The sequence below is a fragment of the Hyla sarda genome, chromosome 4, assembly GCF_029499605.1.
Source record: "Hyla sarda isolate aHylSar1 chromosome 4, aHylSar1.hap1, whole genome shotgun sequence".
Lineage (NCBI taxonomy): Eukaryota > Metazoa > Chordata > Amphibia > Anura > Hylidae > Hyla > Hyla sarda.
Window position 1 is genome coordinate 37,272,203 of NC_079192.1, and position 26,762 is coordinate 37,298,964.

General features: G+C 46.1%; 1 protein-coding gene across 6 annotated transcripts in view; it reads right to left on the minus strand.

Moving 5' to 3' along the window:
• PDE4A (phosphodiesterase 4A) overlaps nucleotides 1-26,762 on the minus strand; it is a 1,221,221-nt gene that overhangs the window by 90,390 nt on the left and 1,104,069 nt on the right. Inside the window, exon 1 of one of the 6 annotated variants that reach the window (XM_056570567.1) lies at nucleotides 23,237-23,433. The exons of the other annotated variants lie outside the window; for them this stretch is intronic. Coding sequence (XP_056426542.1) covers nucleotides 23,237-23,343 — 107 coding nt within the window. The 5' untranslated portion in view covers nucleotides 23,344-23,433. Of the gene's footprint in view, nucleotides 1-23,236; nucleotides 23,434-26,762 lie in introns of those variants that run through there. 6 annotated transcript variants of the gene reach the window in all.

The window sequence follows — 26,762 nt, forward strand, 5'->3', positions numbered from 1 at the left end:
TGATGTCAGCAGACAGCTCTGTGTTTCAAATGGAAAAGAATTTCCACTGTAGTATTCAGCAGCTAATAAGTACAGGAAGGATTAAACATTTTTAATAGAAGTAATTTACAAATCTGTTTAACTTTCTGGCACCAGTTGATTTAAAATAAAAAAAGGTTTTTCACCGGAGTACCCCTTTAAGTGTATGTTGCTCCATTCAGGGGTGTATGTACTGTAGAAGCTGCTGCTATGGACCCTGGTTAGCAAAGGGCCCCATACACATTCCATAAAAATGGTCTAAACCTCGGTGGGACCATCTGACTGTCTTATGTACTCTTTGACTGATGATGTTAGAGCTGCAGTCTTCAAACTGTGGATAAAACAACAACTCCCAGCATGCCCAGGCAGCGAATTGTAGTTTTGCATCATCGAGAGGTCCAGAATTTGAAGACCACTAGAGAAAAAGAAAAATAGGGCATGTTGAATTTGAACACCTGATCCATTGGTTTTCTCAGAATTTACACAGCTACCAGGAGGTGTCTACTTACTCCTTTCTTCCCATGAAAAACACATGCATACTTGTGTGTTGGGTGGAATAGGTGTTTGAGCGACAACTTTTGAAGATATGTAGATGAGTAGCAAAAACCTGTGCAGGTCTTCTATGGAGTGTGCAGGTCTTCTATGGAGTGTGCAGGTCTTCTATGGAGTGTGCAGGTCTTCTATGGAGTGTGCAGGTCTTCTATGGAGTGTGCAGGTCTTCTATGGAGTGTGCAGGTCTTCTATGGAGTGTGCAGGTCTTCTATGGAGTGTGCAGGTCTTCTATGGAGTGTGCAGGTCTTCTATGGAGTGTGCAGGTCTTCTATGGAGTGTGCAGGTCTTCTATGGAGTGTGCAGGTCTTCTATGGAGAGTGCAGGTCTTCTATGGAGAGTGCAGGTCTTCTATGGAGAGTGCAGGTCTTCTATGGAGAGTGCAGGTCTTCTATGGAGAGTGCAGGTCTTCTATGGAGAGTGCAGGTCTTCTATGGAGAGTGCAGGTCTTCTATGGAGAGTGCAGGTCTTCTATGGAGAGTGCAGGTCTTCTATGGAGAGTGCAGGTCTTCTATGGAGAGTGCAGGTCTTCTATGGAGAGTGCAGGTCTTCTATGGAGAGTGCAGGTCTTCTATGGAGAGTGCAGGTCTTCTATGGAGGGGTATGGTATTCTACGGAGGGGTCAGATCTTCTAGGGAAGGGTCTGGTCTTCTTCTAGGGAAGGGTCTGGTCTTCTATGTATTCTATGGAGGAGTCTGGTCTTCTATGTATTCTATGGAGTAGTCTGGTCTTCTATGAATTCTATGGAGTAGTCTGGTCTTCTATGAATTCTATGGAGGAGTCTAGTCTTCTGTGTGTTCTATGGAGGGGTCTGGTCTTCTATGTATTCTATGGGGGGGGGGGGTCTGGTCTTCTATGGAGGAGTCTGGTCTTCTATGTATTCTATGGGGGGGTCTGGTCTTCTATGGAGGAGTCTGGTCTTCTATGTATTCTATGGAGGAGTCTGGTCTATGTATTCTATGGAGGAGTCTGGTCTATGTATTCTATGGAGGGGTCTGATCTATGTATTCTATGGAGGAGTCTGGTCTTCTATGGAGGAGTCTGGTCTATTTATTCTATAGAGAGTCTGGTCTATGTATTCTATGGTGGAGTCTGGTCTTCTATGGAGGAGTCTGTTCTCTGTATTCTATAGAGGGTCTGGTCTATGTATTCTATGGAGGGGTCTGGTCTATGTATTCTATGGTGGAGTCTGGTCTTCTATGGAGGAGTCTGGTCTATTTATTCTATAGAGAGTCTGGTCTATGTATTCTATGGTGGAGTCTGGTCTTCTATGGAGGAGTCTGGTCTATGTATTCTATAGAGGGTCTGGTCTATGTATTCCATGGAGGGGTCTGGTCTATGTATTCTATGGAGGGGTCTGGTCTATGTATTCTATGGAGGGGTCTGGTCTATGTATTCTATGGAGGAGTCTGGTCTTCTATGGAGGAGTCTGGTCTATGTATTCTATAGAGGGTCTGGTCTATGTATTCTATGGAGGGGTCTGGTCTATGTATTCTATGGTGGAGTCTGGTCTTCTATGGAGGAGTCTGGTCTTCTATGTATTCTATGGAGGAGTCTGGTCTTCTATGTAATCTATGGGGGGGGGGGGGGGGGGTCTGGTTTTCTATGTACCCTAGGTCCCCTTCCCTGCAGGACTGCACAATGCAGTCAGAGCGTTCCCAATGGCGACCATAAGCATGGTTGCCATCCTCCTGATGAGACTACATAATTCTCCAATGAATATACAGAGGAGGCTCCTTGTTCTAATACAAAGTGACATAACCAATTCCATGTCCTGATATAGTCGATCAATGAACATACCCTGGGGCTCCCTGATACGGTACAGTTGTACAGAGCAGCACGGGGAAGTGAAAGCATTATTTTTAATAGCAATGAGAGATTTTGTTTCGGAAGTCCACATGAACTTTGGAGACTTGTGAAATAAAGAGGAATTATAACAAAAACAATCCAAAAAACCCTACATAATATTATAGACAGGGCCTGGGATGGAGCAAACATACTGCTGGTGGCTGAAGTTATATACGTTTGTTTCTGTGTCTTATGTAAAGGAAAAAAACATTTGGAAAAAAAAGTCTTACAGCACAATATTTTAAAGAGAGGAATGTAAGGCCATGTTAACACAGCGGAAATTCTGCATAATATCCGCAAATAGCATAGACCGATCAGAAATGGGCCATGGACGGCTATGCATTTCTGAGCAGATTCTGCCAAAAGAATGGACATGTCAACTCTTTCGGCAGAGGCCAAAATCAGGATTTCCATGGCAGATGTTTCCACCGTGGAAATTCCACCATGTGCACGGTGCAGCAGCATCCCATTGAAACCAACTAGATTCTACTGCAACGGAATTTCCAGGCTGAATTTTCTGACGGAATCCGCTCAGAAATTTCACCGTGTGAACATGTAATGATGCTGTTGTCCTGTCTATTTGGGTACTGATGTTTGCATGGAAAGAGATGTGCAAGACAACGGCAGTGTCATCATGTGAGGCTGGGAATTGAGATAAGTGCTGGGCTCAGTGTAGAAGGGCCTGGGCCCCAGCAGAACAGAGTACTTTAGGGGAGGAATCTGCTACTCTATGGAAGGCAGTGACCTGTCCACATGAGACTAAGGACATGTTCACTCTGCGCACATTTTTGCCCGAAACGCGATAACAGCAAAAAGTAAAATAAGATAAGTGACTGAACATGGCCCAAATGAAAGCAGTTATATGTTGTGGATAACGTGAGGTAGCAGACTGAGTGCTAAGAATAGCATCTGGGCCAAAACAGCACAGCAGCACAGAGGTTTTCAGGAGAAGAATGCACTGATATTACAGGAGAAGTAACCTGTCCTTCATGGCGTATAACACAGAGTATATCAGGAGGGTAAATGTAGTGATTGTTAAAGGAGGCTGAGACACTTGTGATTATTTCAGAGAGGACAGGAATGCCTGAGATAAAGATGGGTCTCACTGTGTAGGTTCTCCAGCAGCGCAGAGTATTAAAGGGGTACTCCCGTGGAAAACTTTTTTTTTTAAATCAACTGGTGCCAGAAAGTTAAACAGATTAGTAAATTACTTCTATTAAAAAATCTTAATCCTTCCAGTACTTTTTATGGGCTGTATACTACAGAGGAAATGCTTATCTTTTTAGATTTCTCTGATGTCATGACCACAGTGCTCTCTGCTGGCCTCTGCTATCCATTTTAGGAACTGTCCAGAGCAGGAGAAAATCCCCAGAGCAAACATATGCTGCTCTGGACAGTTCCTGAAATGGACAGCAGAGGTCAGCAGAGAGCACTGTGGTCATGACATCAGAGAAATCTAAAAAGATAAGCATTTTCTTTGTAGTATATAGCCCCTAAAAAGTACTGGAAGGTTTAAGATTTTTTAATAGAAGTCATTTACAAATCTGTTTAACTTTCTGGCACCAGTTGATTTAAAAAACAAAACAAAAAAAAACCCACCTTTTTCACTTCCACTATACGTTAAAGAAGGAAAACTACGACAGTCCACATTCTCATCCCTGAAACCACCTAAGAAGTTTCTTTTAGAACAAGAAAACCAGAAGTTGAGTGAGAATAGTCATAGACGATGGACACCTTTACATCACTGTGTACAGTGAACTGCGTACATACATACAGCTGACGTCTGTTTGTCCCCACGAGGTGGACTGTCACACCAACCGATGCGGACATTATTGACGTAAGGCAGGGACAACCCTTTCATGGTATAGTTAGGACTGGGAGCAGCAAGGCAACGGTAACAGACAATCGAGCTTCCTTTGGGAATGTCAACCAACACACCGTGACGCCGGTAAAGTGTCGGCACATCTGACTAGTGAGAGTCCTCAGAGAGTCCTCTTCAGCATCCGCCAACAGAGGATAAATGGGAAAAAACACAACTACTCAATGTGATTAAGACATTGATATTCATGGGCTAACCCGATACATTGGGACTGCTAGAGGACCAGGAAAAAGGATTCCAAGGACTGAAAGAGCTATCAATTGTCTCAGACAAGTCAGCTACTACTGCAAAAGTGAAAGCTCTTTTTGACTTCCTCCACACTACTTATTGAAAAAGAATGTTGGGAGTTGTAGTTTTGCACCAACTGAAATGCCACAGGTTGGGGAATCCTGCTATAGATCAAGATGAATGGGTCCTGCAGCAATTTAACAGACAAAAAATAAATAAATAAATAAACAACACCTCAGGGTACAACCAATGATCAATTCCCTCCTTATTCCATTAAAAAGGTCCGCACAGATAGTAGCCACAGACAGGTTATACTATTCATAGGGAATCATAGGTTATTGTTAAAACCGGAATACCCCTTTAATAACCTATAACCCAAATACAGCAATCTATAAATGATGATGGGAAGGGGGTGGGGGGGACAACATTTCTAAACTTAAAACACAGACATCAGTGAAGGCCATCGGCAGCTCCGAGTCACAACAAGAAGACATCTTACATTCCTGCCTCGCCTTGTCAATCTAGGTTAAAGTTCCCTAAAGTTCTCTTGCGCCCTTAGGCCATGTTCACACACATTATAAGATACAAATAAAGACTGCATTTTTATACCAAAAAACTAAACAAAACACAAAAAGAAACAAACAAAAAAAACTGCAGTTTTATGCTTTAGGCTAGGATTCCACTTGTTTTTGGATTTCTGCCACTGCAGTTTTTGAGCCAAAGCCAGAAATGTATTCAAAAGGAATAGGACATATAAAGAAAGGACTTATACTTCTCCTACCTTATGGATCCACTTCTGACTTTGGTTCAAAAACTGCCAAAAAAAAAAAACCCAAGTGGAATCCTTGCCTTACCGCTGTATGATGGCTCCACACGTGATGGGAATTTGCGAATCTGCAGCGATCCCAGAAGCAAGCTCTGCACGTGTTGCATACGGTGTGTGCAGTGGATTCCCTACAGATCTTATTCCTATACATTCAAGGGGTGAAATCTTTAAATAGAATAGAAAAACAGCGATAATTTCTTTCAAAAACAGCTCCAGACCTGCCCTCAGGTTGTGTGTTGCATTACAACTTTGCTCCATTTACTTCAAGGAAGCTGAGCTGCAATACCGTACACAACCTAAAGGACAATTCTTTTTTTATGCTGGATAAACCCTTAAAGAGTACCTGTCATCAATCCATATTTTCTAAACTAACTCAGATTATATTCCCTGACTACTCCTAACACCCCTCCTGCCTGTACATTTTTTTTCCAGAGATTTAAAAAGCTCTGTATCATACCTTTCCCCTTGCTCACATTGTGTGAGCTCCCAGTAGGATAAAGTGGGCGTTCCCCAGCAGGCACAACGTCACTAAAGCCTGTGAGAGCTGTGCCTCCCCATGCTCCGCACGCACTTCCTGAATTTGGTCTCCTGCCAGGCCAGGAGGAGACCAAACTAACTGTTTGACTTGTGCAGGGAACAGAACAGAGCCACCTAGTGGCCATTTTTTCAATCACATTAAAAACATATAAAGATTGAGAATTTTAACAGTAAAAATAGCAAAGTGTCTTATAATTACATAAGGAACAATGTATTAAAAGTTTAGTTTCGGTGACAGATGCTCTTTAACCCCTTAAGGACCAAGGGCGTAATGTTACGCCCTGGCGTTTTCCAATCCCTGCCGCACGCCGGGCAGAGATCGGAACGGCATGCCTGCTGAAATCGTTCAGCAGGCATGCCGTGCAAATGCCGAGGGGGATCCCGGGGCCCCCACATGTCGGCGATAGCAGCAGAGCACTCGCGAATTCACGCGAGCGATCTGCTGCGATTCCGGTCATTCGGGTCACTTGTGACCCGATGACCCGGAAAAGAAGGTGATCAGCGGTGTACAATACACCGCCAATCACCTCCAGTTGTCACCACCCCAGCAACGCTGCTATTGGCCGGCGATCGTCCGGCCAATAGTAGTCCAGCAGAGGAGGGGTTAACGGTCCCCTCACGCAGCTCTGCACGCTCCCTGAGTTCAGTCAGCGGGCAGAGCTGCCATGAGAGGACCGGGACCCCCCCCCCCCTCTGCACGATCGGAGCCCCCTCAGGAGCCCCTAGATCAGGGAGAGCAGTATTCAGGGCAAGGTAGGCATTCTGTGTCCCAAAAAAGTAAAACAAAGTAAAACAAAGTAGAAAAACAATCCCCCCCCCCTGACCCCCTAATAGGTCCCCAAGGGTCCGTTGTCACCTGATCCTTGTGACCCCGGGCCCTATTAGGGGTTCAGGGTGCTGCGAATGCCACCCATTTTTTGGGGGGGAGATGCAGCTTTTTTTTTTCTCCCTTTAAGTTTACATCAAGCACCACACACTATATACTTCCCCAATCCCCCCCCCCCGCACGCACCCCCTCTGCCACCGCTTCACCCCCGGCACCGTAGAAAAAAGGCGATGGCCCGCTGGGCATTTTCGGCAGCGGAGGCTTACGCTTTTTTAGCCTCCGACTCCGAATCTGCCAGTGAGGACGAGGAAGATCTGACTTTTTTGTGTTCATCGCCCTCCTCATCATCTAGTAGTGATGATGAGTCCCCTGTACGGCGGCGGAGACGCCGCCAGGCGAGGCCACGCACCCCCCATGAAAGTGACCCAGTGGCCGACACTAGTACGGGTGCCAATGCCACTCGTAATAGGAGTCCGGCCCCCCAGACAAGTGCACCAGAGCCCCCTTCCGATGACCCTGTCTGGAGCCCCCCAGAGGGTTATCAGCCACGGATTCCTGAGTTTGTTGGCGACTCAGGAATCCGGATTGACCATGCTGGATTCACTGATCTGGACTTTAAGTTTTTTTTTCAGTGACAGCCTGGTCAATCTAATGGTGGAGCAAATGAACTTGTATGCCCAGCAGTTCATTGCCCACCACCCAGATTCGCTTTTGGCCAGGCCCAATGAATGGCGCGCCATTGATGCAGCGGAAATGAGGACATTTTGGGGCCTCACGCTGCATATGGGCCTGGACAAAAAAACAAGTGCTCGTCATTACTGGAGCGGGGACGTCTTCTATCAGACCCCGCTTTACAGTATGGCGATGACACGGAGGCGGTACGAGGCGATTCGGAAATGCCTGCATTATGCAGATAATGCGGCATGTCCGCCCCAAGGTGATCCTGCCTATGACCGGCTTTACAAAGTGAGGCTGGTCATCGATCACTTTGGGGCCAAATTTTTGGAGGCCTACGTACCCCTCAGGGACCTCTTGGTAGATGCGTCTCTCATCAGTTTTAAGGGGAGATTCATCTTCCGCCAGTATATTCCCTCGAAGCGGGCACGGTATGGCGTGAAACTCTACAAACTTTGCTAGAGTACCTCCAGGTACACTTGCAAGTTTAGAGTATGTGAGGGACGAGATTCCCGTATTGAACCCCCAGAATGTCCCCCCACTCTGGGTGTTAGCGGGAAACTCGTTTGGGACCTTGTGCACCCATTGCTAGATAAGGGTTTCCACGTGTACGTGGATAACTTTTATACCAGCATCCCTCTGTTCAAATCCCTTTCCGCCAGATCCACGTCCACTTGTGGGACCGTGCGGAAGAACCAGAGAGGCCTCCCTCTAAATTTGGTCAAGACGCCTATCCCCAAGGGTGAGTCCAGTGCCCTGACCCATGATAACCTGTTGTTGGTGAAGTATAAGGATAAGAGGGATGTCCTTATACTCACCACTATTCATGGGAATGGCAGCATCCCTGTCCCTGTGCGAGGTACCGTGGGGCCGGTCCTCAAGCCCGATTGTATTCTGGACTACAATCGGTATATGGGGGGGAGTTGATCTGTCAGATCAAGTCCTCAAGCCATACAACACCATGCGGAAAACACGGGCATGGTACAAAAAAAGTTGCGGTCTACATGGTACAGGTTGCCCTGTACAACGCTTTTGTACTGTCCCAGTAAGCTGGCAACACAGGGACATTCCTCCAGTACCAAGAAGAAGTCCTAAGGTTCCTGATCTTTGGCGACTGTTAAAGATCAGGCCGGACTTCCCAAGGGTCTGGAGTTATAGGTGCCAGGATTGTCCCAGGCCAACACTTTCCAGGTGAGGTCCCCCACACTGGAAAGAAGGGGCGATCGCAGAAAAAATGCAGAGTGTGTCGCAGGAAGGGGATTGGGAAGGACACCATCTATCTGTGCGACACTTGCCCAGATAATCCGGGCCTTTGCATAGGCTGCTTTGGGGAGTATCACACTTCCTTGGAGCCCTAAATTTTCCCTTTACATTTTGAATTGTCCATAATTTGACCAATGTACCAAGTCCAGAGTACATTCCAAATTTTAACCCCATAAATCACTAAATTGCCCAAAAAACTCTCTCTCCACCTGAGCGGGTGCACATTTGAGGCAACAGGTTAGGGACGGCCACACATATCACATTCCCAGAATGATAATTCAGAGCATAGGGTTTGGGGTGGGCATATTTTTTTTAGTTTTGGCTATGCTCCGGGTCATCATTCTGGGAACATATCCTGTTTTATTATTATTTATAATTTTCTGGCCCACTGTACCCCATATTACGGGCATCTGTACCCCACCTGTCTACCCCAGTTACGGCCCGTTGTCCCCCATAGTGTTCCCCTATTTTAGGGCTCAGTGCTCCCCCCATTAATGCTCCTTGAGGGGGGTCCCACATGCTGGCTCCATATGAAGCTCAAGGCCCCTGACTGACGTCACGCTATACCAAGACCCGCTGTGCCTTCGCCAAGCCATAATCATTCAAAAATAAGGTATGTCCTTACTCCAAAGAAATGTATTTACAAATTGTGGGGGGTCTTTTCTGCTATTAACCCTTGTAAAAATGTAAATTTTTTTTTTTTACATATGCAAAAGTCGTGAAACCCCTGTGGGGTATTAAGGCTCACTTAATTCCTTGTTATGTTCCCCAAGGGGTCTAGTTTCCAAAATGGTATGCCATGTGGGGGGTTTTCTGCTGTCTGTGTAATCTCTAATGTGTTACAATGACTTGTGTTGGGTAAAGGATTCCCAGCCGCTGCTCTCCTCTCCCTCCCGGTTTTGATCAATAGATATTGTCAAATGTCCTTTGCCATCATCGATCTGACTACATCATAAGCTTTAATTAGGGCACATTAGGAAGGTAAAACACGGCCAGCGCTGAGGATGTCATGACGTATGCCCATGGCCGTCCCCTTCATCAGACACAATACTCTGTATTGTAATAGGGTCTCGAAGAAGAAGACTAAAAAGAATAGTTCTTTTATTTATAGAGCACAAGCATATTCCATAGCACTGTACAGAACTTGTCATCCCCCATTGGGGATCACAATCTATATTCCCCTATCAATCTCTTTCGGCTCTTATATAAACTTCTTAAAAAAATAAAGGGAACACAATGTAACTCCAAGTCAATGACACTTCTGTGAAATCACACTGTCCACTCAGGAAGCAACACTGATTGACAATCAATTTCACATGCTGTTGTGCAAATGGAACAGACAACAGGTGGAAATTATAGGCAATTAGCAAGATAACCCCAATAAAAGGAGCGGTTCTGCAGGTGGTGACACCAGACCACTTCTCAGTTCCTATGCTTCCTCGCTGATGTTTTGGTCACTTTTGAATGCTGGCAGTGCTTTCACTCTAGTGGTAGCATGAGACGGAGTCTACAACCCACACAAGTGGCTCAGGTAGTGCAGCTCATCCAGGATGGCACATCAATGCGAGCTGTGGCAAGAAGGTTTGCTGTGTCTGTCAGCATAGTGTCCGGAGCATGGAGGCGCTACCAGGAGACAGGCCAGTACATCAGGAGACGTGGAGAAGGCCATAGGAGGGCAACAACCCAGCAGCAGGACCGCTACCTCTGCCTTTGTGCAAGGAGGAGCACTACCAGAGCCTTGCAAAATGACCTCCAGCAGGCCACAAATGTGCATGTGTCCACTCAAACGGTCAGGAACTGACTCCATGAGGGTGGTATGAGGGCCCGACGTCCACAGGTGGGGGTTGTGCTTACAGCCCAACACCCTGCAGGACGTTTGGCATTTGCCAGAGAACAACAAGATTGGCAAATTGGCCACTGGCGCCCTGTGCTCTTCACAGATGAAAGCAGGTTCACACTGAGCACATGTGATGTTTTGACTTGTTTTAAGGACAATACATCTGTGGTATTGCGGGGTGCAATGCAGGGCAGATGTTGTAACCCTGGGAAAAGATGTTATTAACCCCTTCTTGTCGTAACGGCAGGGCGTGGTTTAGCCTTAACCACCCGAAGGTAATACAGCTGGTCCTGGGCTAGGCACGGGGGGCAATGAAGATACTGACACCAAGTTACGGACAATGGTAGCTTTACTGAGGGTAGACAGGTGACACAGTCTATGTAGTACAGCCAATATCCCAAGGAGGTGACCAGTGACACGGGGACCTCGCAGGCTTGCTGGGACTTGCAGTATGTAGAGACACTTTAGTGCAGGCCACGGTGACTATATAGAAGACTTGACTTGACTGACTTGACAATTGACATGAAGATGACTTTGAGCTTACTTGAGCTGACTTTGTGGCTGAAGATTCTTGTTCTTGAGGCCTCCAATGCTCTGGACACACTCTGAGACGTCTTGACTGAACTGGACCTCAGGAACAAGAGCTAAGAGCTCCAAGAGAGAGATTGCAGCCCCTCCCCTGGTTTTATAGGGGAGCTTAGCACGGATCCCATAGGTTACTTTGGGGGGGTCACCTGGTCACTAGTGCCTCCTGGGTAACAAGCACATGGTATAATAGTTAAAGCAACAGTACACTAGTAATACAAACATATATACAATAGGGGTTACACGGTAAGGGGGCCCTGGGGACATGGAGGGACTCTAACTGACAGGGTAGGATAAATGTACTGGGCCACCACACATCAAAGTTGGTTCAGCCTGTAGTGGGGTTTTCCACTATGATTTTGAGTGTGACTCCATATCCAGACCTCCATGGGTTGAATTTGATTTCCATTGATAATTTATATGTGATTTTGTTGTCCGCACATTCAACTATGTAAAGAGGAAAGTATTTCATACGATTAGTTCATTCATTCAGATCTAGGATGTGTTATCTTAGTGTTCCCTTTATTTTTTTGAGCAATATATATATATATATATATATATATATATATATATATATATATATATTTTTTTTTTTATAAAACAACCACACTGCATGTAATGCTATATTTCTCCTGTAGGGGCCACTGCTGGGAAAATGAACAGTTGACTACAAATGCCGATCTACACACAAAGTGCAAAAGAGTAGATAAATATTTAAATTAACAACAGAATTTCACTGCCGCCACTGAAAAAAGATCTTGCCTATTCTTTTGGCAGAATCCGCGCAGAATACATTGCAGTCTATAGGGACGCACGGTGGGAGATTCCGTAGTATGAACCTAGCATGAGTTCAATTTCCTGCAGTGCCCCCTCAGGAGAAATGAAGCATTACACTCTTTGTAACCCCTCTCTACTTTGGTAATTGTATAAGAAGTGACCAGAGACCCCCTTCCACCTTAAGGGCAGAGGCCGTGTATTTCAGCATGTTCACTTCTAGCGGGGGATTTCTACAGCAGGAAATTCACCACTACACGCGGACAGCTCGCTCTGCCGTCCCTTGTGACTGCCGCCTGTGCTTCCGCAGCATGAAATATGCTGCAGATGCGCCCCATGTGACCCTGCTCTAAAAGGGTGCATTAAAATTGAGTTTCCAAACTGGACAATCCCTTTAAAAGGAAACCTGTCACCCGTTCACCCGCACTATTACCTGATACACCGGGTTATAGTGCGGGTGAACAGGAGACCGATGCGGGGTCTCGGAGGATCGGGTTTCCGGACTGCAGGTAGGTATAGCAGTTCGGATCCCCGATCCTCCAAAGATCCCCCCTTTCAGCGCTGACTTGTGCTCTGGAGGCGGGCCCGCCAGATGGATTTAAATTATACAGGTGGTTTAGCGTTGGTCACGTAAGCGCTCAGTAAGCACTGGAAAAGAGGGACCTTTGGAGGATCGGGGTTCCGGACTGCAGGTAGGTATAGCAGTCCGAGACCCCTCATCGGTCTCCTGTTCTCCCGCACTATAACCTGGTGAACGGGTGACCGTTTTCCTTTAAGGCAAGGTAGAAAAAGCAGTCCCAAGTTTAAGAAAAACATGGCTGCCTGTGTCATAATAATAATTAAAAATAAATTTTAAAATAACAGCACCACACCTGCCCACAGGTTGTTTTTGGTACTGCAGTTAAATTCTGTTTCTCTGGAAGCAGCTGCTTTGCCGTTCCAGGCACAATCCATGCTCTGATTTCTGGAAGAGAGGAACCATGTCTTCCTGTAGACTCCTCTTTGGATTTATAGTCCGCACACACTTCTCCTTATCTGAATGAGCAAACACAGTAAGATTTAGGCCCAATTTCAACATGGCGGGAATTGGAAAACTTTAGTAACGAAAAAACGGTCAATTGTGTATTTCTTTCTGATTATTTTGATGGCTGTAGTGACTGGCGGAGGAGCGGGTATGATATGGTCCTCAGCCATGTGCACTGTCTGCAGGATACAACATATTTTACTCAATCATAAGTATGTAAGTATGTAAGTATGTAAGTATGTAAGTATGTCCTTGTGACCGAGGCAGACAAGATAACACAATCCACAACGTCCAAGGCTGGGGAAAAATAAGAATTCCCTGTCCTAACACACAGGATATTACTAATATACAAAATATAATCCTCTCTACCTAATACACAGACCTCTCCTCATCCTAATACACAGACATCAGGACACAAAGATCTCTCCTCATCCTAATACACAGACCTCTCCTCATCCTAATACACAGATAGGACACACAAACCTCTGCTCATCCTGATACACAGATCTCTCCTCATCCTAATACACAGACATCAGGACACACAGACCTCTCCTCATCCTAATACACAGACATCAGGACACACAAACCTCTCCTCATCCTAATACACAGATAGGACACACAAACCTCTCCTCATCCTAATACACAGATAGGACACACAAACCTCTCCTCATCCTAATACACAGATCTCTCCTCATCCTAATACACAGACATCAGGACACACAGACCTCTCCTCATCCTAATACACAGACATCAGGACACACATACCTTTCCTCATCCTAATACACAGACATCAGGACACTCAGACTTCTCCTCATCCTAATACACAGACATCAGGAAACAAAGATCTCTCCTTATCCTAATACACAGACATCAGTACACACAGACCTTTCCTCATCCTAATACACAGACATCAGTACACACAGACCTCTCCTCATCCTAATACACATACATCAGGACACACAGACCTCTCCTCATCCTAATACACAGACATCAGGGCACATAGATCTCTCCTCATCCTAATACACAGACATCTCCTCATCCTAATACACAGGCATCAGGACACACAGACCTCTCCTCATCCTAATACACAGACATCAGGACACACAGACCTTTCCTCATCCTAATACACAGACATCAGGACACACAGACATCTCCTCATCCTAATACACAGGCATCAGGACACACAGACCTCTCCTCATCCTAATACACAGACATCAGGACACACAGACCTCTCCTCATCCTAATACACAGACATCAGGACACAAAGATCTCTCCTCATCCTAATACACAGACATCAGTACACACAGATCTCTCCTCATCCTAATACACAGACATCAGTACACACAGACCTCTCCTCATCCTAATACACAGACATCAGGACACACAGACCTTTCCTCATCCTAATACACAGACATCAGTACACACAGACCTCTCCTCATCCTAATACACAGACATCAGGACACACAGACATCTCCTCATCCTAATACACAGACATCAGGACACACAGACCTCTCCTCATCCTAATACACAGACATCAGGACACACAGACCTCTCCTCATCCTAATACACAGACATCAGGACACACAGACCTCTCCTCATCCTAATACACAGATCTCACCTCATCCTAATACACAGATCTCACCTCATCCTAATACACAGACATCAGGACACACAGACCTCTCCTCATCCTAATACACAGACATCAGGACACACAGACCTCTCCTCATCCTAATACACAGATCTCACCTCATCCTAATACACAGATCTCACCTCATCCTAATACACAGACATCAGGACACACAGACCTCTCCTCATCCTAATACACAGACATCAGGACACACAGACCTCTCCTCATCCTAATACACAGATCTCACCTCATCCTAATACACAGATCTCACCTCATCCTAATACACAGACATCAGGACACACAGACCTCTCCTCATCCTAATACACAGACATCAGGACACACAGACCTCTCCTCATCCTAATACACAGATCTCACCTCATCCTAATACACAGATCTCACCTCATCCTAATACACAGACATCAGGACACACAGACCTCTCCTCATCCTAATACACAGGCATCAGGACACACAGACCTCTGACCTTCTGATATACTCATACAATACCTTGTATAAAAAGCAGTAAAGTGGAGATTAGTACAAGGTGCCATAAAACGCACAAAGACAAACATCTGTATGAGAAAGGTGCGGCGGATGTATCCGTGCCATGTGCGCACTGTTTCCACAGGTTGACTCTGTATTACAGCACAGGCGCTACACAGCAGTTTATTTCTTATAATCCTATACTGAGATATAGTACGGCAGCCTGAGAGCTCGTAACGTCTGTAGGTTACCTAGAACAGGAATCAGGTAGTAATGCATCACTACACATAGGTCTGTAAAGGAGCTGCATACGCAAAACGGCATTTTCTAGGACTGGTCTCCTAGTCGTACCATTGATTAATGTTTAGAACTTCTCAATGTTTTTTTTTTTTTTACACCCGAACCCTTCACATGTGTAAATGAGTGTTGGGGGGGGGGTACAACAAGACACAAGTCATCCTAACCTGATAAGATCTACGGACGTCTACACGGAGTCATACAGCCTGGGGCTAAAGGGTTAAACTCCAGATAATTTCCCTCAAACAACAATGCCCACCATGAAGTGGACAACAAAGCGAGTGGTCCCAAGTCCGGAAAGTTTAAGCGGCACACCCTAAAATGTATCTAAAGCAGTGTTTCCCAACTGGGGGGCCTCCAGCTGTTGCAAAACTATAACTCCCAGCAAGTATGTCAGCATGTAAGCTCCATCATCAGGTCTCCACACTGTCTGTCGACCAATAATAGCCGCTAGACCAGTTTTTTTTTTCCCAAACAGAGTGTCTCCAGTTGTTGCAAAACTACAACTCCCAGCAAGCCCGGACAGCCGAAGGCTGTCCGGGCATGCTGGGAGTTGTAGTTTTGCAACAGCTGGAGGCACCCTGGTTGGGAAACATTGATCTAAAGGATTCTGTCCTGTCAGTGGATACCCTGGTGAGAACGTTTCTGATGGATCAGCCTCAGTGTTCTCTATATGTTACAGAAGTACAACTACCCAGCAAAAATTTGGTTTTGCAACATCTGGAGGTCCACAGTTTGGAGACCACTGCTCTGTAGAGTATGTTCTGTATGTTCAGAGGTTTTCAGCAGCATGCAGTAGACTTATACTGTAGCTGATAAAAAGTGATAAACTATCATGTCCCTGTATTGACTACAAGATAGTGAACAGTCCGGCTATTTGTGAAGAGGTCCTACCTCTAACATTCCCACGTCTCTAGACAACAAGCCACTGGTGAACACGTCTCTAGACAACAAGCCACTGGTCAACACGTCTCTAGACAACAAGCCACTGGTGAACACGTCTCTAGACAACAAGCCGCTGGTGAACACGTCTCTAGACAACAAGCCGCTGGTGAACACTTCTCTAGACAACAAGCCACTGGTCAACACGTCTCTAGACAACAAGCCACTGGTGAACACGTCTCTAGACAACAAGCCACTGGTGAACACGTCTCTAGACAACAAGCCACTGGTGAACACGTCTCTAGACAACAAGCCACTGGTGAACACGTCTCTAGACAACAAGCCACTGGTGAACACGTCTCTAGACAACAAGCCGCTGGTGAACACGTCTCTAGACAACAAGCCACTGGTGAACACGTCTCTAGACAACAAGCCGCTGGTGAACACGTCTCTATACAACAAGCCACTGGTGAACACGTCTCTAGACAACAAGCCACTGGTCAACACGTCTCTAGACAACAAGCCACTGGTGAACACGTCTCTAGACAACAAGCCACTGGTGAACACGTCTCTAGACAACAAGCCACTGGTGAACACGTCTCTAGACAACAAGCCACTGGTGAACACGTCTCTAGACAACAAGCCGCTGGTGAACACGTCTCTAGACAACAAGCCGCTGGTGAACACGTCTCTAGACAACAAGCCGCTGGTGAACACGTCTCTAGACAACAAGCCGCTGGTGAACACGTCTCTAGACAACAAGCCACTAGTGCACACATCTCTAGACAACAAGCCGCTGGTGAACACGTCTCTAGACAACAAGCCACTGGTGAACACGTCTCTAGACAACAAGCCGCTGGTGAACACGTCTCTAGACAACAAGCCACTGGTGAACACGTCTCTAGACAACAAGCCACTGGTGAACACGTCTCTAGACAACAAGCCACTGGTGAACACGTCTCTAGACAACAAGCCGCTGGTGAACACGTCTCTAGACAACAAGCCGCTGGTGAACACGTCTCTAGACAACAAGCCGCTGGTGAACACGTCTCTAGACAACAAGCCGCTGGTGAACACGTCTCTAGACAACAAGCCGCTGGTGAACACGTCTCTAGACAACAAGCCGCTGGTGAACACTTCTCTAGACAACAAGCCACTGGTCAACACGTCTCTAGACAACAAGCCACTGGTGAACACGTCTCTAGACAACAAGCCACTGGTGAACACGTCTCTAGACAACAAGCCACTGGTGAACACGTCTCTAGACAACAAGCCACTGGTGAACACGTCTCTAGACAACAAGCCACTGGTCAACACGTCTCTAGACAACAAGCCACTGGTGAACACGTCTCTAGACAACAAGCCGCTGGTGAACACGTCTCTAGACAACAAGCCGCTGGTGAACACTTCTCTAGACAACAAGCCACTGGTCAACACGTCTCTAGACAACAAGCCACTGGTGAACACGTCTCTAGACAACAAGCCACTGGTGAACACGTCTCTAGACAACAAGCCACTGGTGAACACGTCTCTAGACAACAAGCCACTGGTGAACACGTCTCTAGACAACAAGCCACTGGTGAACACGTCTCTAGACAACAAGCCGCTGGTGAACACGTCTCTAGACAACAAGCCACTGGTGAACACGTCTCTAGACAACAAGCCGCTGGTGAACACGTCTCTATACAACAAGCCACTGGTGAACACGTCTCTAGACAACAAGCCACTGGTCAACACGTCTCTAGACAACAAGCCACTGGTGAACACGTCTCTAGACAACAAGCCACTGGTGAACACGTCTCTAGACAACAAGCCACTGGTGAACACGTCTCTAGACAACAAGCCACTGGTGAACACGTCTCTAGACAACAAGCCGCTGGTGAACACGTCTCTAGACAACAAGCCGCTGGTGAACACGTCTCTAGACAACAAGCCGCTGGTGAACACGTCTCTAGACAACAAGCCGCTGGTGAACACGTCTCTAGACAACAAGCCACTAGTGCACACATCTCTAGACAACAAGCCGCTGGTGAACACGTCTCTAGACAACAAGCCACTGGTGAACACGTCTCTAGACAACAAGCCGCTGGTGAACACGTCTCTAGACAACAAGCCACTGGTGAACACGTCTCTAGACAACAAGCCACTGGTGAACACGTCTCTAGACAACAAGCCACTGGTGAACACGTCTCTAGACAACAAGCCGCTGGTGAACACGTCTCTAGACAACAAGCCGCTGGTGAACACGTCTCTAGACAACAAGCCGCTGGTGAACACGTCTCTAGACAACAAGCCGCTGGTGAACACGTCTCTAGACAACAAGCCGCTGGTGAACACGTCTCTAGACAACAAGCCGCTGGTGAACACGTCTCTAGACAACAAGCCGCTGGTGAACACGTCTCTAGACAACAAGCCGCTGGTGCACACGTCTCTAGACAACAAGCCACTAGTGAACACATTTCTAGACAACAAGCCACTGGTGAACACGTCTCTAGACAACAAGCCAGTAGTGAACACGTCTCTAGACAAAAAGCCACTAGTGCACACATCTCCAGACAACAAGCCACTAGTGAACACGTCTCTAGACAACAAGCCACTAGTGAACAGGTGTCTAGACAACATGCCACTAGTGAACACGTCTCTAGACAACAAGCCACTAGTGAACAGGTGTCTAGACAACAAGCCACTAGTGAACAGGTGTCTAGACAACAAGCCACTAGTGCACAAGTCTATACACATAAGTGCACACATCTGTGGGGTACCACATGCATCAATGTACTAGTGCTTGGACCAGGTGTAGGTTGCCATTGTTTTTGCCATTATTTTGGCACATTAGAGTGGCACTGGAAGAGCAGGGTGTCATCATCCTGTCTCCCATGTGTCAGCAAATCATCCTGGCATCCTGTCCCTCACTAGACATTGTCCTCTTCCCCACGTGGCAGCTTGTCATTGTCCTGTCCCCCATTTGCCAAAGTGCCCCAAATATCTGCTGTTTTGGAACTTCAAGCATCACTGTGTCATTGTAATGTCCCTGAACAGTGTGTCACTGTCCTTTTCCCAAGTGTCAGCCTGTTGTCATCCTGTACCCCAAATGTCAGCGTGTCATTGTGATTTATCAGCGTGCCTGGTAATTGGGGTGTGTCATTATACTACACCCCAAGTATCAGCCTATCATTGTCCTGTCCCCTAGTGTTAACGTGTCTTTGTGATATATCAGTGTGTCTAGTACCCCAAATGTCAGTGTGGTCGCCCAGTACGGGAGGTGTTACCCCGTGCTCCTGCTGTCCTGTCAGGCAGCCTCCTTCAGTGTCCCAAAGGCCCCCTGCACTTGTTTCCCATTGTAAATATGCTTTTACATGTAAAGTGTTATAAAATGTAATGTTGCTTTAAGAGTTATACCATGTGATATGTCATGTGATTGTTACCCAGGAGCTACCAGTGACCAGGTGATCCCAAGAGTGACCTATGGGCTCCCTGCTAGTCTCCCCCATATAAGCCCTGGATGGAGCTTCTCTCTCTTGTTTTCTGCTGAGATCCAGTGCAGTCGCCTAGTGTGTGTGTCCAGAGTAGTGGAGACCTCAAAGTCAAGTCCTGCAGCCACAAGTAAGCCACAGTCTTGACAGTCAAGTCAAAGTCATCTGTCAAGTAAGTGTGGCCTGCACTAAATTGTCCAGTCCTACTACAAGTCACTGGTCACCTCCGTGGGCCCTGGCTGAACTGTAGACTTTACCATCTGTCACTCAGTAAAGTTGCCATTATCCATAACTTGGCGTCTGAGTCATTATTGCCCCCGTGCCTAGCCCAGGATCCAGCGGTATACCTTCAGGTGGTATTGAGGATAAACCACGCCCTGGCGTCACGAATACAAGGGGTTAACGCCATCTGCCCATAGGGCAATTCCATCTGCCCTGCATCACACCCCATATCACATCATCCTGTACCCCAAATATCAGCGTGTCATCATCCTGTTCCTCTTGTCTCTGTGTCAATGTCCTGTCCCCCTAATATCAGCGTGTCAATGTCCTGACCCCCTAGTATCAGCGTGTCAATGTCCTGACCCCCTAGTATCAGCGTATCAATGTCCTGTCCCCCTAGTGTCAGCGTATCAATGTCCTGTCCCCCTAGTGTCAGCGTATCAATGTCCTGTCCCCCTAGTGTCAGCGTGTCAATGTCCTGTCCCCCTAGTGTCAGCGTGTCAATGTCCTGTCCCCCTAGTGTCAGCGTGTCAATGACCTGTCCCCCTAGTGTCAGCGTATCAATGTCCTGTCCCCCTAGTGTCAGCGTATCAATGTCCTGTCCCCCTAGTGTCAGCGTATCAATGTCCTGTCCCCCTAGTGTCAGCGTATCAATGTCCTGTCCCCCTAATATCAGCGTGTCAATGTCCTGTCCCCCTAGTGTCAGCGTGTCAATGTCCTGTCCCCCTAGTGTCAGCGTGTCAATGACCTGTCCCCCTAGTGTCAGCGTGCCAATGTCCTGTCCCCCTAGTGTCAGCGTGTCAATGTCCTGTCCCCCTAGTGTCAGCGTGTCAATGTCCTGTCCCCCTAGTGTCAGCGTGTCATTGTTTTGTGACTAAAGGAGGAACCCTAATAACTGTCCGTTTTTGCTCCCCAGGACTGTCCTCCACACCAGTACTGTAAGTATTTGGCCTCCTTCCCAGTGTATGCTGACATAAGTAAACATATCGACTATGTGAATGGCTCAGAGCGGATGTATAAACTTTTACAGGTTACATTACAATGCATGTACTAAACTACTGCAACAACAAGAACTCCACAGCCCTATGATCTCCATCTCATTGTGGCAGAATGTGATCTACTGTTTCAGGCTGGAGACACACTATGTATAGGAGTCACCCCAAGAACAATGTATACAGCGCATTAATATCCATGGCTGGCCTCACAGAGCCCTAATCCCTATGCATATATAGTCACACTGCTGCATATACACATCACAGATATATTCTGCCTGGTAACTACCACAAAGTATTAACCCTCTGTTTACAAAGCCATAGACTTGTCTAGCATTGTAACCTCCGCACCTGTAGAGTGCAACTCATTGGGACAACAAGTCGTACTCTATGGGGGCCTATTATTTATTAGAGTGTAAGCTCTGCAGGCAGAACTGTATGTGGTCAATGGACTCCACTAGATCTCTGTGAATTATCTAGAACTGTCATGTCGGCTTCAAAGAACATAAGCTCTTCAGGACAGAAGGACTGGATGCTTTCCTACTGGGTGGCCTCACAAAATCATGACTACCCATCATCAATAACGAGAACTATTGGGTTCTATTTATTTATTTATTTTTAAAGTCAAACCGGCCCATTGTGGACCAAGTGTCAGCATGTCAGTGTGTCACTGTCCTGTACCCCAAGTGTCAGCGTGTCATTGTCCTGTACCCCAAGTGTCCTTATCCTGTACCCCAAGTGTCAGCGTGTCACTGTCCTGTACCCCATGTGTCATTATCCTGTACCCCAAGTGTCAGTGTGTCACTGTCCTGTACCCCAAGTGTCAGCGTGTCATTGTCCTGTACCCCAAGTGTCCTTATCCTGTACCCCAAGTGTCAGCGTGTCACTGTCCTGTACCCCATGTGTCATTATCCTGTACCCCAAGTGTCAGCGTGTCACTGTCCTGTACCCCAAGTGTCATTATCCTGTACCCCAAGTGTCAGCGTGTCACTGTCCTGTACCCCAAGTGTCATTATCCTGTACCCCAAGTGTCAGCGTGTCACTGTCCTGTACCCCAAGTGTCATTATCCTGTACCCCAAGTGTCAGCGTGTCACTGTCCTGTACCCCAAGTGTCAGCGTGTCATTATCCTGTACCAAGTGTCAGCGTGTCATTATCCTGTACCCCAAGTGTCAGCGTGTCACTGTCCCGTACCCCAAGTGTCAGCGTGTCATTATCCTGTACCCCAAGTGTCAGCGTGTCATTGTTCTGTACCCCAAGTATCAGCGTGTCATTGTCCTGCACCCCACGTTTCAGCGTTATCATCCTACACCCCACGTTTCAGCGTGTCATCATCCTGTACCCCAAGTGACAGCGTGTCATTATCCTGTACCCAAAGTGTCATTATCCTGTACCCCAAGTGTCAGCGTGTCATTATCCTGTATCCCAAGTATCAGCGTGTCATTATCCTGTACCCCAAGTGACAGCGTGTCATTATCCTGTACCCCAAGTGACAGCGTGTCATTATCCTGTACCCCAAGTGACAGCGTGTCATTGTTCTGCACGCCACGTTTCAGCGTGTCATCATCCTGTACCCCAAGTGACAGCGTGTCATTATCCTGTACCCCAAGTGTCATTATCCTGTACCCCAAGTGACAGCGTGTCATTGTTCTGCACCCCACGTTTCAGCGTGTCATTAAGCCATATCCCAAGTATCAGGACTCTAATTTCTTGAAAGATATCAGCTGAATTTTGATTGGTAGTTACAGACCCCAAAGGTCCGCTCTGTCAATAGCTATCACCCCCCAATAACATACATGCGCAGTTTCATAGGACGAGAAGGGGATTTCGATACACACAGGGGACAGGACGGAACCTTCAGGATCTCCGTTTCCCGATGATAGCCTGTCGTCCCCCTATAGCAGTGATCTCCATACTGCGGACCTCCAGATGTTGCAAAACTACAACTCCCAGCATGCTGGGGGTCCTCAGTCTGGAGACCAATGCCCTATAGTCATTAGATGACTGTCCCCCAACATAGCCAGTTCCTCGGGATCTAGGGGGTCTTCCAGGCACCTCTCAGTAGGGGTGTAATGAAATGGCTTTGGGACACGGCACAAGAAATCCTAAACCAAGCACCATCACAGCCCAAAAAACCACTGAAAAGTCATCATTATAGCGTTTGTCGGATTGGAGCGGCAGTCCTCCTCTTCGCCGGAGCAGAAACATATCATTAAACTGGAGACACCAGATCCACCCAGTCTGTTCCTATCCCACCTGCTGGGATGACAACATAGATCCCCCCCATCTGTCCCCAGTATAATCTCCGCACTCTACAATCCTCGCTCCAGTATGGTTTGGTAAAAGACTACGCTCTGGACTATGTTGGTGCCAGTGGTGAGACAACAGAACATACCTGACAGATTTCACCAGCCGATGCTTCTTGATGTCCTCCTCGCTGAAGGAAAAATGCATTTTGGGTGTCCTTGGAACCCGCAGGGTACCCCGGCTTCTGGAGGGCATAGGGTGTATGGAGGTCCTCCGTGGTTATACCCACCGGGGACAGAAGTTTATAGAGAGAAGAAAGTCTCTTTTTTTTTTTTTTAACGCTCCCCTCCGCAGTCACAGAGTCCTAGCAGTGCAAGGCGTGCACAGTGCACACACACACACTGCTTGTACACACCCCCTCTGGGCAGCGGGGGCTAGAAGTCCTGGAAATGGATTACACTGGAGGGCGTCGGTCCTCTTACATAAGAGGGTTACTCCGCAACACTTAACCCTTCGGGCTACGGGGCGAGGATAGGGCGTGAGGTGATGCCTGGGGGTCATAGAAAAAAATAAAATAAAAGATGGTGACATGCTACAGGGATAGACACCGGCAGAATGTCAGGGCAGCTCTGTCTATGCCAGGAAAACATGGCACCTGACAACAATTCTTTAAAAAAAAAAAAAAAAAAAAATTTTGAAAAAATAAAAAGTTAAAAAAAAAAACTATATTTTTTTTTATTTTTTTTATTTAGAACATCTGACAAAAACGATAAAATAATAATAATAATATGATAATTATATATTTTTTTATTATTTTCATTATTAAATACACTCAGGGGGTAGGAGTAACTAAATAAATAATAAATATTTTATTATAATTATTATTCTTCTTCTATACACTCAGGGGGTAGTTGTTTATATACATCTATCTATCTATCTACCTATCTATAAAACCATAACCTAAATGCATATACAGTGGTCCCTCAAGTTACAATATTAATTGGTTCCAGGAAGACCATTGTATGTTGAAACCATTGTATGTACTTGAGACCAAAACTCTATGGCAGTGGTCCTCAACCTGCGGACCTCCAGATGTTGCAAAACTACAACTCCCAGCATGCCCGGACAGCCGTTGGCTGTCCGGGCATGCTGGGAGTTGTAGTTTTGCAACAGCTGGGGGCACCCTGTTTGGGAAACACTGATCTATGTAGAGGACAGGAGCTTCTTCAGGGTCCTGTACAGAACACACAATGGGGGAGATTTATCAAAACCTGTCCAGAGGAAAAGTTGCTGAGTTGCCCATAGCAACCAATCAGATCGCTTCTTTCATTTTTCAAAGGCCTCTTTAAAAATGAAAGTAGCAATCTGATTGGTTGCTATGGGCAACATAGCAACTTTTCCTCAGGACAGGTATTGATAAATCTCCCCCAATGTCCTAAAAAAGTAACATGGAGTCGCCCCCACCTGGTGTCCAAAGGAGCAGCTAACCCTGGTACAGGTAACGGGTACAGAACATGTAATACCTCCCTGTACTGTAGGGGGCGCTACCAGACACCAGTCAGTGCATGCGCTTCAGTAATACAGGTAAAGAGTACAGAACATGTAATACCTTCCTGTACTGTAGGGGGCGCTACCAGACACAAGTCAGTGCATGCGATTCAGTAATACAGGTAAAGAGTACAGAACATGTAATACCTTCCTGTACTGTAGGGGGCCCTACCAGACACCAGTCAGTGCATGCGCTTCAGTAATACAGGTAAAGAGTACAGAACATGTAATACCTCCCTGTACTGTAGGGGGCGCTACCAGACACCAGTCAGTGCATGCCCTTCAGTAATACAGGTAAAGAGTACAGAACATGTAATACCGTCCTGTACTGTAGGGGGTGCTACCAGACACCAGTCAGTGCATGCGATTCAGTAATACAGGTAAAGAGTACAGAACATGTAATACCTTCCTGTACTGTAGGGGGCCCTACCAGACACCAGTCAGTGCATGCGCTTCAGTAATACAGGGGAGGTTTAGTAGGTGACAAACTGGGCAATTGCCTAGAGCCACCCGAAGATGGAAATCCAAGGCGCAAACTAAAACTGCCCAGCATTACCCATAACATAGGACTCTTTAAGGGAACATCATTTGTATACTGTATACTTTTTGAGCACTATATAGCAGTATTATGTGAGTTCTTTAAGGGAATACAGTTTGTAAACTGTATACAACTTTAACACTATCTGGCGGTATTATGTGGACTTTTTAAGGGACTATCATTTGTATATTAGCTAAGCCCCATATGGCGGTATTATGCAGACTCTTTAAGGAAATATCATTTGTATACTGTACACTACTTTGGCACTATATGGGGGTATTATTTGGGCTTTGTAAGGAAATGTCTTTTGTATAATATATTGTACTTGGCACTATATGGTAGTATTATGTGGGCTTTATAATGGACAATACTTGAGTACTCACTGTATGGCAGCTTGTTCATATACCCTGTACTGTTTGAGCACTATATGTTAGTATCATTATTTATATAATGTATACAACTTGGGCACACACTATGTGGCCATACTCTATACTATTTGGGCACTATATGGCAGCAGTATTTGGACTCTTAAAATAAGGTTTTCACCGGAGTACCCCTTTACTTTTAAATCAACTGGTGGAAGAAAGTTAAACATATTTGTAAATGACTTCTATTAAAAAATCTTAATCCTTCCTGTACTTATTAGCTGCTGAGTACTACAGAGGAAATTCTTTTCTTTTTGGAATGCTCTCTGATGACATAACGACCACAGTTCTCTCTGCTGACGTTATAATAATAATCATAATAATAACGCTTTATTTATTGTTGTCCTTAGTGGGATTTGAACCCAAGTCCCCAGCACTGCAAGGCAGCAGTGCTAACCACTGAGCCACCATGCTGCCCTTACATCTGCCCTTACATCTGCCCTTACATCTGCCCTTACATCTGCCCTTACATGGTTGCTAAAATGGACAGAGATGTCAGCAGAGAGCACTGTGCTCGTGATGTCATCAGTGTTCCAAAAAGAAAGGAATTTCCTCTGTAGCATTCAGCAGCTAATAAGTACTGGAAGGATTAAGATTTTTAATAGAAGTAATTTACAAATATATTTAACTTTCTGCCACCAGTTGATTTAAAAGAAAAAAGGTTTTCACCGGAGTACCCCTTTAAGGGAACATCATTTGTATACTTTGTACTATTTGAGCACAATAAGTCAGAATTATTTGGGCTCTTTAAGATAATACCATTATAATGTATACAACTCGGTCACACAATCTATGAAAGTATTAGGTGGGCTGTTATTATAATACTCAATACCAGTGGTCTTCAACCGGAGGACCTCCAGATGTTTCAAAACTACAACTCCCAGCATGCCCGGACAGCCGATGGCTGTCCGGGCATGCTGGGAGTTGTAGTTTTGCGACATCTGGAGGTCCGCAGGTTGAAGACCACTGCTCTATACTTTTTGAGCACTATAATGCAATGTTATGTCTGCTATATACTATTTGGACACTATATCGCAGTTTTATGTGAGCTCTTTAATAGTATACTCTATAGTATTTGGTCACTATAGGGCAGTATTATACGGGCTCTTTATTAATATACTTTATAGTATTTAAATACTATATGGCAGCATTATGTGGGCTCT